Raw genomic sequence first — 14427 nt, 5'->3', positions numbered from 1 at the left:
TGTACAAAAATATTTATAGCAGCTTTTTTGTGGTGGCAAAAAACTGGAAATGGAAGAGATGTCCATGAATAGAGGAATGGTTGAGCAAGCTGCGGTATATGCATGTAACAGAATACTATCATGTCATAAGAAATTACAAACAAGATGATCACAAAAAAACATAGAAAGGCTTATATGAAGTGATGTAAAGTGAAGCAAGTAGAACCAAGAGAATGTTGTATATTGTAACAATGATAATATATGATGATCAACTGTGAATGACTTAACTATTATCAACAAGGCAAGGATCCAGGGCAACTCCAAGGGACTCACGATGAAAAAAAGATATCCACTGCCACAGAAGGAACAGATGGAGTCCAAATGCAGTCCAAAACATACCATTCTTCACTTTATTTCTTCCATGAATTCTTCTCTAGTATAAGCAATACATGTCTTGTTTCACAATATGACAAACATGGAAATGTTTATTATGATAATATATGTACAACTTATATAACTGTTTTCTTGAGGAGCAGTGGAAGTGAGGGAAAGAACATGAATTGTAAAATGTCAGAAAATAAATATTAAAAATTGCATTGACATGTAATCTGAGGGAAAAAATAAGGGGATGTGTTGAGGGCAACACATAGCAATAGCTTAAAACAACCTAATAGATTATTATTATGAAAAGATTGGTGTCACTCTAGGACATTATTAAAAAACAATAATTTATAAATCACTATTGACACTATTCAGTCAGTCAGTCAGCCAATCAACATTTATTAAGTACCAATTTATGTGCCAGATACCAGGCTAAGAGCTGGTGATACAAGCAGTGAAAGACAGTCTAGGAGTTCATGGCCTAAAAAAACAAACATGTACAAATAGGCTATATACAGGATAAATAGGAAATAATTAAAAGAGAGAAAGCACTAGAAATAAGAGGAGTTGAGGAAGGCTTTCTCTAGAAGGTGGCATTTTAGTTAGGACTTAAAGGAAGTCAGGGAAGTCAGACAGAGTTGAGGAAGGAAAAGTATTTCTAGGCACTGGGGACAGCCAGTGAAAACACTTGCTCATGGAACAGCAAGGAGGTCAGTACCCCTAAGTTAAGTGGCAAGAAGTAAGATATAAGAAGACTAGGAAAGGTAAAAGGGAGCTAGGTTATGAAAGGCTTTGAGTGCCAAAGAGAGCATTGTGAAATTGATCCTGGAGGCAATTAGGAAGCCACTGGAGTTTTTTGGGTAGGGAGTGACATCATGGTTGGACCTGTATGGTAGGAAGCCCTGTTTCTTATAGCTTGCCCCATGACCATGTATGCAAAATGCTAGACATGAAGCTGTGCCTAAGGGCACATGCCACATACTGAGAATGAACATGGTCCTGGCCCTGACAGGTTTTCTTAGCTTTTGTTGGATACTGGGGGCTATTCTGATTCTAGCCCTACCCATCTTTCCAGGAACCTATAAGCCCTCTGATTTAGCTAAGGTCTATGATTCTATGAATTTCAATGAGAAGCTTGAAATAAGCCAATTCTGTCTCTGGGTCACAACATGCCAGCCCTCCTCTGTAAAGTAGAGAGATTGATAAGATGCCATTCCCACTCAAATGTAATTTTCCCAAGGCTTTTTAAAATTACAGTCAATTCTTCATTTTGTGAGTTAGTACACTATAATATTTACTTAGTACCCATGACTCATATCAAAGAAATCACACAAACAGAAAAGAGGCAAAAGAAAGAAGGAAAGAGAATGAGAGAAAAACACAGTGAGAGAAAAAGAAAGGAATATCGAGAAAGTATTTGATTGAGAGAGTGAAGGAGAAATTCTACAATTAAATATTATCAGGATTTAGTCAACTTTGCTAGTCTTAGTGAGATATCTCTCATTAGGCATTTATTAATTCATGGTATATTTCTAAGTCTGTTCTCAAAAGTCCACATGTCCACAAGGCACAAGAAGGTTGCTTAAGGTTTTTGAATATATGTTTGAGGCATATTTAATAAACCTTTCAAAGTCATCCTGGAGAAATGACATCTTGAGGGAAATGGATAATCAGGAAGAGAAACTTGGAGGAAAAGAGGACACTCAGGACAGGCTATAAATAAATACTGAAAATAAATTAATTTGGTTTGATGTGGGATGTATCCAAATTCAATCCAGTTTGATAAACATTTATTAAGCACTTAAATCTGAAAAAATTCTTAAGTTTGGCACTGGGGATACTAAAACAAGTAAGCTAAGATATAGTCATAAAAAGAATTACACAGGTTTCCGAGTTGGACATCTATGTTTAAAGTGCATGTAGTTTATAATCATGTTGGGAGGTAGGGCAGGGAATAAGGAATCTTCAGTTGAAACTGCTCTCTTCAAATCTCCAAATTGTCAAATCCATTTGTTTCTCAGTTCTAATGCTTTTCAATCTGTCTGGTACATTTGATACTGATGACCAACCCTTCCTGGCTTTGTGATACTTCTCTCTCCTGGGTTCACCTCTTACCGTTCTGAATTCTCTTTCTCTGTCCCTTTTACAGGCTCACCGTCTATATCACATATTTTGTATGTATGCCCCCCAGTGTTTTGTTTTAGACTCTCTCCTCCATCTATACTCTCTCTGAAACCTCATTGGTTTACTTGGATTTAATGATCATGGATTTAATGATCATTTCTATGCAAATGACTCCCAGATTAATATGGAGTATCTCAAAAGTCTTTTAAGCTATTAAGGATTAAACATGCACTAAGACTTTTGGGATACTATCTCTAGGCTCTCAGGTTTGTAACCTCAAAATGATCTTGGACTCTTCTCACCCTTGCTATTTCTGCCTTAGCAAGCCCTTCTCTCTATTCACAGTGCTTCCATCCAGTTTCAAGTCCTTATTATCGCTTATCTAGATTACTTTAACAGCTTCTGCACCAGTCCAACTCAGGTCTCTCCCTACTCTAGTCCATTCTTCACCTGATGCCAAAGTAGTTTTCCCTTTACACAGATCTGACCACGTGCTCCCTATTCAACCAATTCCAGTTGCTACCTCTTGTCTCTCTGACATAATATAAACCAGTAATGGGCAAACTTTTTAAGGAGGGGGCCAAAGGAAAGGAAATGTTCCTCTGTCAGTCTGTTTCTAAGGCAACTCTTTGGAAATTTCATTGTATTGTATCCTACCCACTGTATTCCTCAGATTAGGAATAATGTCACGAGGCAGGATAGAACATTTCAGGGGGCTGCATCTGGCCCACAGGCTGTAGTTTGCCCATCATTGATATAAACTATCCAGCTTTTAAAGTTCTTTATGAATTGGCTTCTACCTACTTTTCGTGTTCCTTGTACATTACTTTCCTTCCTGCACACTTCAATTGAGCCTAACTGGCTTTCTCTGTCTGCTCTTCATGCACAACACTCCATCTCCTTGGCACTACCCTGGAATGTCTTCCTCTTGTTAGCTCCACTTTAGAAAGACCCTCCCTTACTTTCAGACACTTCTCAAACACAATGTTCTGCTTGAAGCATTTCAACTACTTCCACACTCCCACCCTCAACTCCCAAAACAGCTAGTGCCCTCTCTCCTAAACGACCTTGTATTTCACTACTTTGTATACATTCATTCTCATTAACTTTATAGTTATGCTATATATAGTATATATTGCATTTGGACTCTGTTACTCAGTTTAAACTCTAGTGACAACTCTAAGACAGAAGGATAAGGGTAAGGCAAATGCTGTTAAATGACTTGCCCAGGGTCACACAGCTAGAAAGTGCCTAAGGGCAGAATTGAACACAGGTCCCCCCTGATCTTGGGCCTAGTAAGCCACCTACTGAGCTACTATCCACTGAACCACCTAGCTGCCCCTGTATATGGTATATTTTCATTTAGAATATCCCATTAGAATGCAAACAGGGTTTGTTATATCCATTGCACTTTTATTCCCAGTGCCTAGCTATCCCACTATGCCTGGCACATAAGGTGCTCAATAAATACTTGTTTTCTCTTCTCCAGATTACAATTTTTTGAAAGTCTTTGACTCCAAGTCTAACTACTTACTACTCCACCATAAAGACACTTAGAAATCTCATGTTTTAGCCTCTTTATCTAAAGAGTTAGGGTTTCAATAAACTGATCATGAAGAGTCATCTGCCACCTCTGCCTCCCTCTTCAATCTCACTTCTTCAACACAACCTTGTATGATATCATGGAACAATATGCTCACTCATGATCAGCAAAACCCATTACTTCTGATTTTCTACTTCCAGATGGGTGTTTTCTGTTTGACTGATATCCCTGAAGGGAAAGGATTGCATCTTTTCTGTTATATAAAATTCTGCAGAGAATCTCATACAGTATCCATAATACATATTCATAGATAACAACTAAGCAAATACTGTAATGTATTGCACTTACAGATAAAAGTGTCAAGTAGGTTTAGCTAATTCTATTTTTTCTTAAAGTTGTTTTTTTCCTCCATAAGATTATAAAGAGCTTAAAGGGACCACAAAAGCCCTAATCTAATCTTCTCTCTTTATAAAGAAACCTAGGCCCAGGGAGGAAAAATGACTCATCCAAGGTCACATAGAAAGTAAGCATCAGATGCAGAATATGGATCTAGGTGGTCTTACTCTTTGAATCTCCAATAATACAAATAGCACCCCTATGAGAGGTCTTTCTTGAATTCCCCAGTTTTAAGTGCTCCTCTCTGTCCCACCAAATATTTTGTATACATTATATATGTATTTGTTTCTCTTTGTAAGGGGAATATAAGCCCCTTAGAGGCAGGAATTACTTAACATTCTTTTTTTTTTTTTTTTTTTTACATTTTTTTTAAACCCTTAACTTCTGTGCATTGGCTCCTTGGTGGAAGAGTGGCAAGGGTGGGCAATAGGGGTCAAGTGACTTGCCCAGGGTCACACAGCTGGGAAGTGTCTGAGGTCGGATTTGAACTTAGGACCTCCCGTCTCTAGGTCCAGCTCTCAATCCATGGAGCTACCCAGGTGCCCCCTTAACATGCTTTTTGACTTTGTGTCCTCCAGAACCTAGTGTAATACCTGGGACACCTAGCACATGGATTATTGCTTTAACTTTCTGGGGAGGGGGTTCTCCCTACTCTGTACCATCTCTCACTCAGTACCACAGTGATCTCCCAAAGGATAAGTCTAACCATGTTGACAGGCTATGGTGACAGATGCCGCCCCTCCCCAACACTTGCAAGCTTTAGCAGCACCTGTATAACATGTACCTGAACACCAGAACTTTCTGTTCCTTAGCCTGCCCTGTACAGCTGAGCATCAGACTGAGAACCAACCCCCGCCCCCAGAGACCACCCTCTCAGGAACATCCAATGAACTTAATTCAAGTAGCTCACCTTGTCCAGAGGCAACCAAGAGAGGCAATGAAAGTGACCTCATTCCCGACAACCCCCTATTCCTCCAACTCCATAAGAGGTTACACTCTTCCCCATTGTTACCCTTCCCCACTCAGGTGGAGATTCAGCAGCCATCTTTACTGGTGTGGATCTCCCCCTTGCTGCTCTCTTCCATTATCCCCCCACCCCTTTTCTCCAATAAAGCCTTGCTAAATCACCTCACTCTAGTTTCATTAGTCAGACTGACACATGTCACCACTTTCTTCAATAAACTCTAGTATCTCCCTGTTACCTTCAGGGTCAAATGTGAAACCCTCTGTTGGACTTTTTACAACCTTCCTTTCACAACTTTCCTTTCACAACCTGGTCCCTTTCTGTCTTTTTAGTCCTTATAACTTCCTCCCCCTTCATGTACTCTAGGATCCCACAACATTGGCCTTTTGCTGTTCTTCTCATTAGATTCTAATGCCAAGTCATCCTCACTGGCTATCCTCTGCATCTGCAATGCTCTTGCTCATCCCTTCTGTCTCCTAGCTTCCTTTCAATTTCAGCTACCATTTCACCTTCTCCAAATGGGCTTTCCCAGTTGCACCCTATCTTCGACTTCCATACTGACTGATACCTTCCTTCCTTCTAAGATTATCTCCAATTTACCCTATATCTATCTTGCATGTATATGCTTGTTTACATGTTGTCTCTCTCATCAGACTGTTAGCTCCTTGAAGACAAGTACTGTTTTTACTTTTCCTTGTGTATAGTCATTACTTAGCACAGTGTCTAGAACATAAGCAGGTTTAGCTTGGCTAGTTCTATTTTTTTTAAGCTTTTTTTTTTTTTTAATCACAAAATTATCAAAAGCTAAAGGAGACCACAAAAGCCCTAGTTCAATCCTCTCATTTTATAAAGAAACCCAGACTCAGAGAGATAAAATGACTTATCCAAGATCACATAGAAAGCGGATATCATAAATGTTTGCTGACTGATTTATAAAGACCTGCTTCTAAACACACAGTAACAGATCAAGGAACTCAAATTCAGTTCTGCTTGGTTCCAAGTCTAGGGCTCTTGTCTACATACCACTAGATAACATTATTCTGGTCCCTGACTCTAAGTCATCAATTTCTATTCAACCTATAGATGCTGTGAGGAAGCAGAACATCTCCAGTAAGGCATTTATTCTAAGTTGAGAATGGTTCAAATATCAATTTAGTTGTATGTATGTGAAACTGAGGAGGCAGCTCAGTGGCTTGAGCTTTAGGCCCGGCAGCAGGAAGAACTGAATTCAAATTTAGCCTCATACACTTACTAGCTATGTGATCCTGCATAGGCTTAACATCTGCATGCCTTAATCCACTGGATAAAACAATGGCAAACTACTCTGGTATCTTTGCCCAAAAAACCCCCTATGGATAGCATTGATGTGTTAAGGTCTATGGAGTTTAGAAGAGTCCGACATGGCTGAATGACTGAACAAATGTGACAAATGTGAAACTGAGGTACCTGGTACAGAGTTGAGGATTTATAGTTAGCCAATAAATAGCTAACATTTATATAACACCAACTATTTATTGGGAACTATGCTAAGCATTTTACAAATATTATCTCACTTGATCCTCACAAAAACCTTGTGAGATAGGTACTGCTATTATTCCTATTTTATAACTAAGGAAACTGAGGCAAACAGAGGTTAAGTGACTTGCCCAAGGCCATATAAGTCAGTAAGTATCTGAAGATAAATTTTAACTTGGATTTTCCTGAATTCAAGGCCCAGCACTCCAGGCCAAGACCTGAATTCCTGTTGTGCATAGCCTCAGCAAATCAGGTCACCTATTCTAAGCATTTACACTATATTTATTTTTCCATATATTGTCCCCTCCAAAAATGAAAAATCCTTTGTAAAAACAGTTCAGTAAAACTAAGGCATAAACAACTACATCTGAAAGTCTACAAACCACTCCACACCTATGACTAGCTCTGGTCTTCCCGTCCAGAGAAGGAAGTATTTCTTAACCATCTGTTCTCCAGGATCAAGTGGTCATTGAAACAAGCCTAAGCTTGGCTACCTTTTCATGTTATTTTTCATTTATATTATGGTAGTTATGTATATATATATATATTTTCCTGAGCCTGCTTGTTTTGCTTTGCATCAGCTTACTTATGTCTTCTCATACTTTTCTGAATTTGTAAAAGTCATTTCTTTTGGCATGATATTCATCATATTCACATTCCAACATTTGTTCTGCTATTCCCCAGTTGATTTAGGTGCACATTTTGTTTCCAGGTTTTTGTTGCCATAAAAAGTGTTGCTATGAATGTTTTATTATATATGGGACCTTTCTGTCATTAGACCTATTTTATTATAGCTAAGTGACACAGTGGATAGTGTAGGGCTTTAAGTAGGAAAGATTTCAATTCAAATCTAGCCTCAGGCATTTACTATTGACTTACCAAAAGAAAGAAAGAGGATAAAGTTGTTTAGTTCTCTCAGTTCAATTTCTTCTTTCTCATCATCTGAAATCAGGCTGGTATACACAAGACAGCCAAGCAACACAGAATGCTGAATAGGTAAAATACATTGGGCTTTGCATAGAAAAAGACCCAATAAATGTTTGTTAAATTGAACTGAAAGGTGAAACCAAATGGTAGGCAAACAAGCTCTGGAAGAAAGAGTTAAGGGCTGCTTATTCTTAATGCCAGTGTTTAGGGACCAATAGGTGAGGGTCTCAAAAGAATAGTCTGAATCCCCTTTAATAAAGTAGCTTTACAGGGATATTAACTACACAGTATGAAGTCAGTAGAGTTTAAAACAAGAGTGAGGCACATGAGGAGACTACCATAGGCTCTCCTTTCAGTTGCAGGGGAAAATACAGCCAATCAGAATAATTATTGATTTAAAAATTTTTTTTTATTTTTAATATAATTTATATAATTATATAATATATAACTCAATAATGTAATTATTGAGCATATAACTCAATGTGCATATGTCTAAGCAACAATTTATATGCTGAAAGTATATCTGGGTTGGTATATCCACTCAGCCATATTTCATCTATAAAAGTGAAGAGTAAGAGTGGACAGGCCTGCTGTAGCCATGCACTCTGTGAGGGAAGCCAACTCAAAATACTCATATATGGAAAGAATGAGCATCTCAGCACAGTTCCTTCCACAAATGAAAACTAAGCTCCAGGCTGGGAAACTAGACATTCTCTCTCCTCTTTCCTTTCATCTGGCTTCCTTCCCAGCTAGAGGGTCAATTCCCTCCCCTAAAGAGGCTGTTCAGCAGCTGCAGAATACATTCTTGCAGCAGCTCTCAGACAACTGGTAGTAGCTGTAGCCATCCAGGTAGATTCTGGTCAAAAGATGGAATTCATGCCCCTCTATACATTACTGGCATCCACTACTCAGGTCAGAATAAGTTAAAATTGCTATATGAGTTCATGTCACGTTGATCATTTGACATACTTATAAAACTAAGATGGCAGTACCATTATGGTTGAGTTTATCCACATTTTTGCTTTTAAGGCTTTCTATAATCCAACACTAACTTTCTTATTCCAAAACTAACTCACAAACCAAAAACTCTTATTTGGTCCCGATAGTCGTCTTCTTTTACCCCAAACTATTTAAACTTATCTTCAAGTCTTTGCTCATGCTATTCTTCTCATATGGAAGGACCACCCTTGGACACATGCACCTATACAAATTTCAACATTTTGGCCAAATGCAAAATTTCTGTCATATCATAGTTCTTGACCTGATGAAGTACACAGTCTAATAAGGAGATAATCCATAAGCAAAGATTTTTAATACACAATATGTAAGTGAATCTTGAGAGATAAAAATAAAATACTATGTGAGGAAGGTTATTATTGATGAAGGAAGAGGTAGGGACGAGAGTAGTATGTCAGAAGGCCTTACAGAAGAGGTAGCATTTGAGTTGGGCTTTAACTGACAAGTAAGAATTCATCAGGTAAAGAGATAGAAGCATAGAATATATTTGTTTATTTTGTGTTAAGTTAAGCAACATGTAATTAGTGAAAGTGGAAAGCCCCCAGTGCAGTGATGGGCAACCGTTTTAAAGAGGGGGCCAAAGGAAAGGAAATGCTCATCTGTCAGTCTGTTTCTAAGGCAATTCTTTGGAAGTTTCATTGTACTGTATCCTACTCATTGTATTCATCAGATTAGGAATAATGTCGCACAGCCAGATAGAACATTTCAGGGGGCCGCATCTGGTCCATGGGCTGTAGTTTGCCCATCACTGCCCCAGTGGATAGCAACATGGGATCTGTAATTTTCAACTCTTGCTCAGGCCACAAAGATTTTTTTATTCTGTTCTGGCTGTTTCCATTTCTAGTTGGGGATTATAAATTCAAAAGGGACAGCAACTATGCTGCATACTTCTCTTGTATCCTCCACAGCACAGGCCTTAATGCCAGGGATATAGAAGCCACTAAGATAAATTTATTGAATTTAACTGGATTTCTAAAAATGAATTTTCTCTAGTACATGTAGAGCCCTAGAAATGGGAATGAAGCAAATATCTCCCCTCATTTTGTGGATTGTTTTATCTATGTGGCCTTCAAAATTAAAAAACATTTTTTTTTGTTTTTTAGGGATAAAGGAAGGAAAGGAAGAAGGGAAGGCAAAAGGAAAAGAAACTTGGAGGGAGAGGATAAAGGGAGGAAGGAAGGAAAAAAGAGAAGGAAAAGGAGGAAGGGAAGAAAGAATAGAGGGAGAGGACAGAAGGAAGGAAGAAAAAAGAGGAGAGAAGGAAAGACGTAGGGAAGGGAGAAAAAGAAGGAAGGAATGAAAAAGAGGGAGGAAAAGAAGGAAGGAGCTACATAGCCTTTTTACAGGTTTACTTGTAAGTATGAAGATAGAGCTAGATCTTTACTATTGTCATTTTTATGCTCACCACCCAAATCCTAGTATAATTAACTTCATTAATACCAACCAAATTAACTCTAATGCTAATTAATAAAATTTACCTTCTAACAGACCTCTGTCCTTCCATAAAACTAGCATGGAACTTGAGGAGCTAAAAATGCATTCTACATACATAAACAGTGGGACCACACAAGTTCTTTACACAGAATCACAGAACCCTGGAGCTGGGACCTTAGAATCATCTAACTTCCTGAGTTATGACTGGACTCCATAGCAGTCTGAAAAGTTCTTCCTGCCTCTGAACATTTTCAGTGTAAAGAAACTTGATACCTCAGAAGATGTCAGAGCTCTTTTTATTACTAAGTTCTTCTTCATTTTGGAAAACTACCTTCCGGCAATTTTTTCCCATTCATCCTGGGTCTGCCTTTAATAGCCAAAGAGAAGTTTTCTTTTCCATATGCTAGCTTTTCAGATGTTTGAAGACATGCTCATTTCCCCCATATTTTTTTTTCTTCTTCTTTTTTTTTTTTTAAAACCCTTGTACTTTTCGGTGTATAGTCTCATAGGTGGAAGAGTGGTAAGGGTGGGCAATGGGGGTAAAGTGACTTGCCCAGGGTCACACAGCTGGGAAGTGGCTGAGGCCAGATTTGAACCTAGGACCTCCTGTCTCTAGGCCTGACTCTCACTCCACTGAGCTACCCAGCTGCCCTCCCCCATATTTTTTATATCTTTTTGTTTTTCTTAGTTTAACATTTTTTAAGGAAAGGTTCAGGACCTGCATTTATTGCACTAGAAAACAACTTCAGCTTAACTTGCAAAATGTCAAAAATTCAAATGAACAACTGGAGGTGGGAGGGGGAAAAAAGGCGACAGAATGAGAGAAGGAAACACACACACAGAGCAGTATCTTGTTTTATCCGGCTGAATTGAGTAACAACATTTTTTCCACATTTTGTCACTCTTTTCTAGGCCAGCACCAAGGAGGAGGGAACACTGTTGAAACAAATGGCCTAGCTGCTAGACTGATGTCTGAAGGTCTTGGTCTGGAAATATTGTCTGCAGAGAAGTCCACATATATATTTGAAAGGTTAGGCCTAGTGATTTGGGGGAACTTTATGCTGGAAATCCAAGCACAGTTGGTAAAAAGATAGGATCTATTCTGTGCAGCAGACAGAGAAAAAGACAAATGAGAAAAAAGATATCAAAAGAAACATCTCTGGAAGCACTGACACAGGGCCTTCCTCCTCCCCCTGAATATATGCAGTTGCTCCCCATTTGGAGAATAGTACATGGCTACTTCAGGAGTCTAACAGTTAGCACTGCACAGCCTTTCCTACAAAGAAAGTTAAATAACCAACCTCCTGGCTAAGGGAATCTGTTTTAATCTGAAAAGAATGGTTCCTGGTACAGACAGGCTTCCAAAGCACCACTACCAGGCCATACAGCATGGGCTCTTTAAACTTTGGTAAACCAGACATTTAATGACCCTGGGCTTTCAGGGAACAGAGGTTTTCCTGTGCCCAAAGGTGTTCCCTGAAAGTAAAGGAGAGACTGTTGTTTTAGCAAACTAAGGAGGGCAGGGAGCACTGACAGCCTAGGGGCCAGGGAAGGCTCTAAGCCTTCTCTCTCTGCATAGCCTCCAGACACTTGGACACCTGCAGGAATGTGAGGCTTGATCCTTCCTGTGCTAACTAGAGGCATATGTCCAGGGGCTAACCCTTCATAAACACTGCTTAAAGCTATAACAGAAAAGCATAATCAACCCATGGGACCAACTTCCAGTCTAGTCCAGACAGTTTTGTTCAAGTTTACAGTGTAATTTATGGTGTAATTATGCCAAAATACAAGAAAATTAATAATCTCTTGCCTATTATACTTCTAATGTTTTCATTTTCCCTTCAGTCTCCTTGGGCAAAACATAGAAGGTGGCTTTTGGTACACTTGAGTCTGGATGTTTCACCACCTCAATCTCTCATTCCTAATGACTCTTGCTTCCCAAATGACCTAGAAATCCTGAAGAGGGACACAGTATGTTATCCTTATATCTAAATTTATAAATTCATAGGTTAGATCTGAAAAGGATGTTAGAGATCATCTATTCCAACCATCTCCCTTTACAGATTTAGCCTATAAAAAAGGGACTCATCCAAAGTCATAGCAAGTAAGCTAGGAAACAGGCCACCAGCCAGGGCAGGAGTCTTAATTCTCCTCTTTGCCCAGCCTCAATAGTACTTTGGAAAAAGTTAAAAAGCACTACATAAACAAAAAGAGATTATATAATGACTATTAATTCCTTCAAATCAAGTTGATGTGGGATTCTAGGTTTACATTATACCACCAAATTATAGAAGTGTCTCAGACCAAACTATAAGCAGGAAAATATCTTTGCTTCCTTGCATTCTTGTGACTACTAACCCTAAAACATCAAAAAACTCCTGATAAGACCCTGCTACATCAAAGGGAAAGTTCCCTGAGAGAACTGTCCTCTTGGGATTTTGAGATACAACTCCAGACTATGCTTTGATACCTTCAGGTTGTATCTAAGACAACCTATGTTGTCCCCTAAAGTATGAAGGTCACCCCTTATGTCTTCAGGACATAAGACACCACTGACTCCCCCACCTACAACTTGTGTCTGAGTGCATACCCTCTTCAAGTCATGTATCACCTGTTGTAAAGAGTATAAAGACCCCAGAAGTGTGGTCTTCTAGGAGGCAGCTTTCCATCTATGCTGCCCTCGCAGCCAAATTCAACATGGATTCCAAATTAACACATTTCTGTTTTTATTTCTAAGCTAAGTTATGGAGTCTTGCATTCTTGCAAAGGGTACTCATCCCGAACCCAGGAGGTTCACCTCAAGCCCCTCACAACAAAGTCAACTATTTCATTCCTGATCCAGAAGCAGCCCCAAGTTCAAGTCTATGAATACTGAGCACAGAAACATTGGCTATAATGGGAAAGGTACAGTGGCTAACAAGGTACACCTACAGAGTCGCTGCCACTCATACTATAAACTATGTCAGCAGAGAAGTGAGGAAGTAAAACACTAAGCTAGAGAGATTTTAGTGGCCCTTCAGGCCTCAGTTGATTTTTTTTGTCCATCTGCTCCTTTGTGAGTCTAAGATGCTATCTCATCTCCCTGGACAAAAAGAATGTACTGAAGACAAAACAGACCATCTAGAACTGCAATTCAGTTCTATATCATCTCAGTCTCCATAATGGCAGCATGCCACGGGCCTCTCACCTGCAGTTCTTACCTTTTGTGCCAGGGGGCTGCAGGTTGTCTCCTGTCAGGGAGCACCAGCCTACAGGAAAGATGTCCCTGGAGTCATAGCGACACCAGTAGTCGAAGGCACCCCGCCACCCATCAAATGTGACAAGGACCTCAGAGCCTCGGACTTCCCCAATGGTGGCTGGACAGATGAAATGTGGGTTCTTCCTATCCACAGCTTCAAGTTTCATTCCCAACTTAAAGAAGTTGTGAGATGGAGATGGTGGCTCCTAAATAAGCAAGGTAAATACACAGACACAGAAAGGGAAATAAAAGGTGTGTAAGTCAAGCAACTTGTGTCTACTTCACTTAGTGGTCATAGGCAACTATGTAAGATTTATGATGTGGATTAAGTCTAAAATGGCAACATTAGCAGCCTAACTCATCACATGTTGAGAACAGCTCTAGGTTCCACTGTTTACCTGGCTGCCTCTTCCCATTCCTCCAGAACAGGTGTTCTCTATAGGCTCTGTAACAATAAAACATCTTGCATATTTATCTCTTAAGAGTTTCTAAATTGTTTTCAGAGCTATTATCTCACTTGGTCATCTCAATAGCATTGTGAGGTAGAGAGGGCCTGGGATTATCATCTTCATTTTACAGATGAGGAAATTAAAATCTAGTAAAGTGATTTCCTCAAGGTCAAGGTTAGAGGCAGAGTGCTGAGTCATCTTCTTTTACATACCATGATCACTATTAATACAAAGCTTTAGGGACTCACTATTGTCTTCCAAATAAAGAATAAGCTCCTTTGACTCAGACATTTGATGAACAATTTGGCTTTAATCTTTTTGTTCAACTTTATTTTATATCAGTGCCATCCATTTTCTCTATATTTTAACCAAATTGGACTACTTCTGTTTCCTATTCTGGGTTTACTTTCCCTAGTTCCCCTGCCTTTGCTCATTTTCCCCACTCCCACTCCCACTCCCA

At 39.3% G+C, this 14427-nt stretch overlaps 1 protein-coding gene across 1 annotated transcript in view; it reads right to left on the bottom strand.

Moving 5' to 3' along the window:
- SCMH1 (Scm polycomb group protein homolog 1) overlaps nt 1–14427 on the bottom strand; it is a 130288-nt gene that overhangs the window by 81797 nt on the left and 34064 nt on the right. Inside the window, exon 7 of the mRNA XM_044667986.1 lies at nt 13481–13724. Within this exon, the coding sequence (XP_044523921.1) occupies nt 13481–13724 (244 nt within the window). The remainder of the gene's footprint in view (nt 1–13480; nt 13725–14427) is intronic.

Source organism: Gracilinanus agilis, chromosome 3, assembly GCF_016433145.1.
Source record: "Gracilinanus agilis isolate LMUSP501 chromosome 3, AgileGrace, whole genome shotgun sequence".
NCBI lineage: Eukaryota > Metazoa > Chordata > Mammalia > Didelphimorphia > Didelphidae > Gracilinanus > Gracilinanus agilis.
Note: the sequence above shows the minus strand (reverse complement) of the source record. Positions and strands in the feature narration are given on the sequence as shown.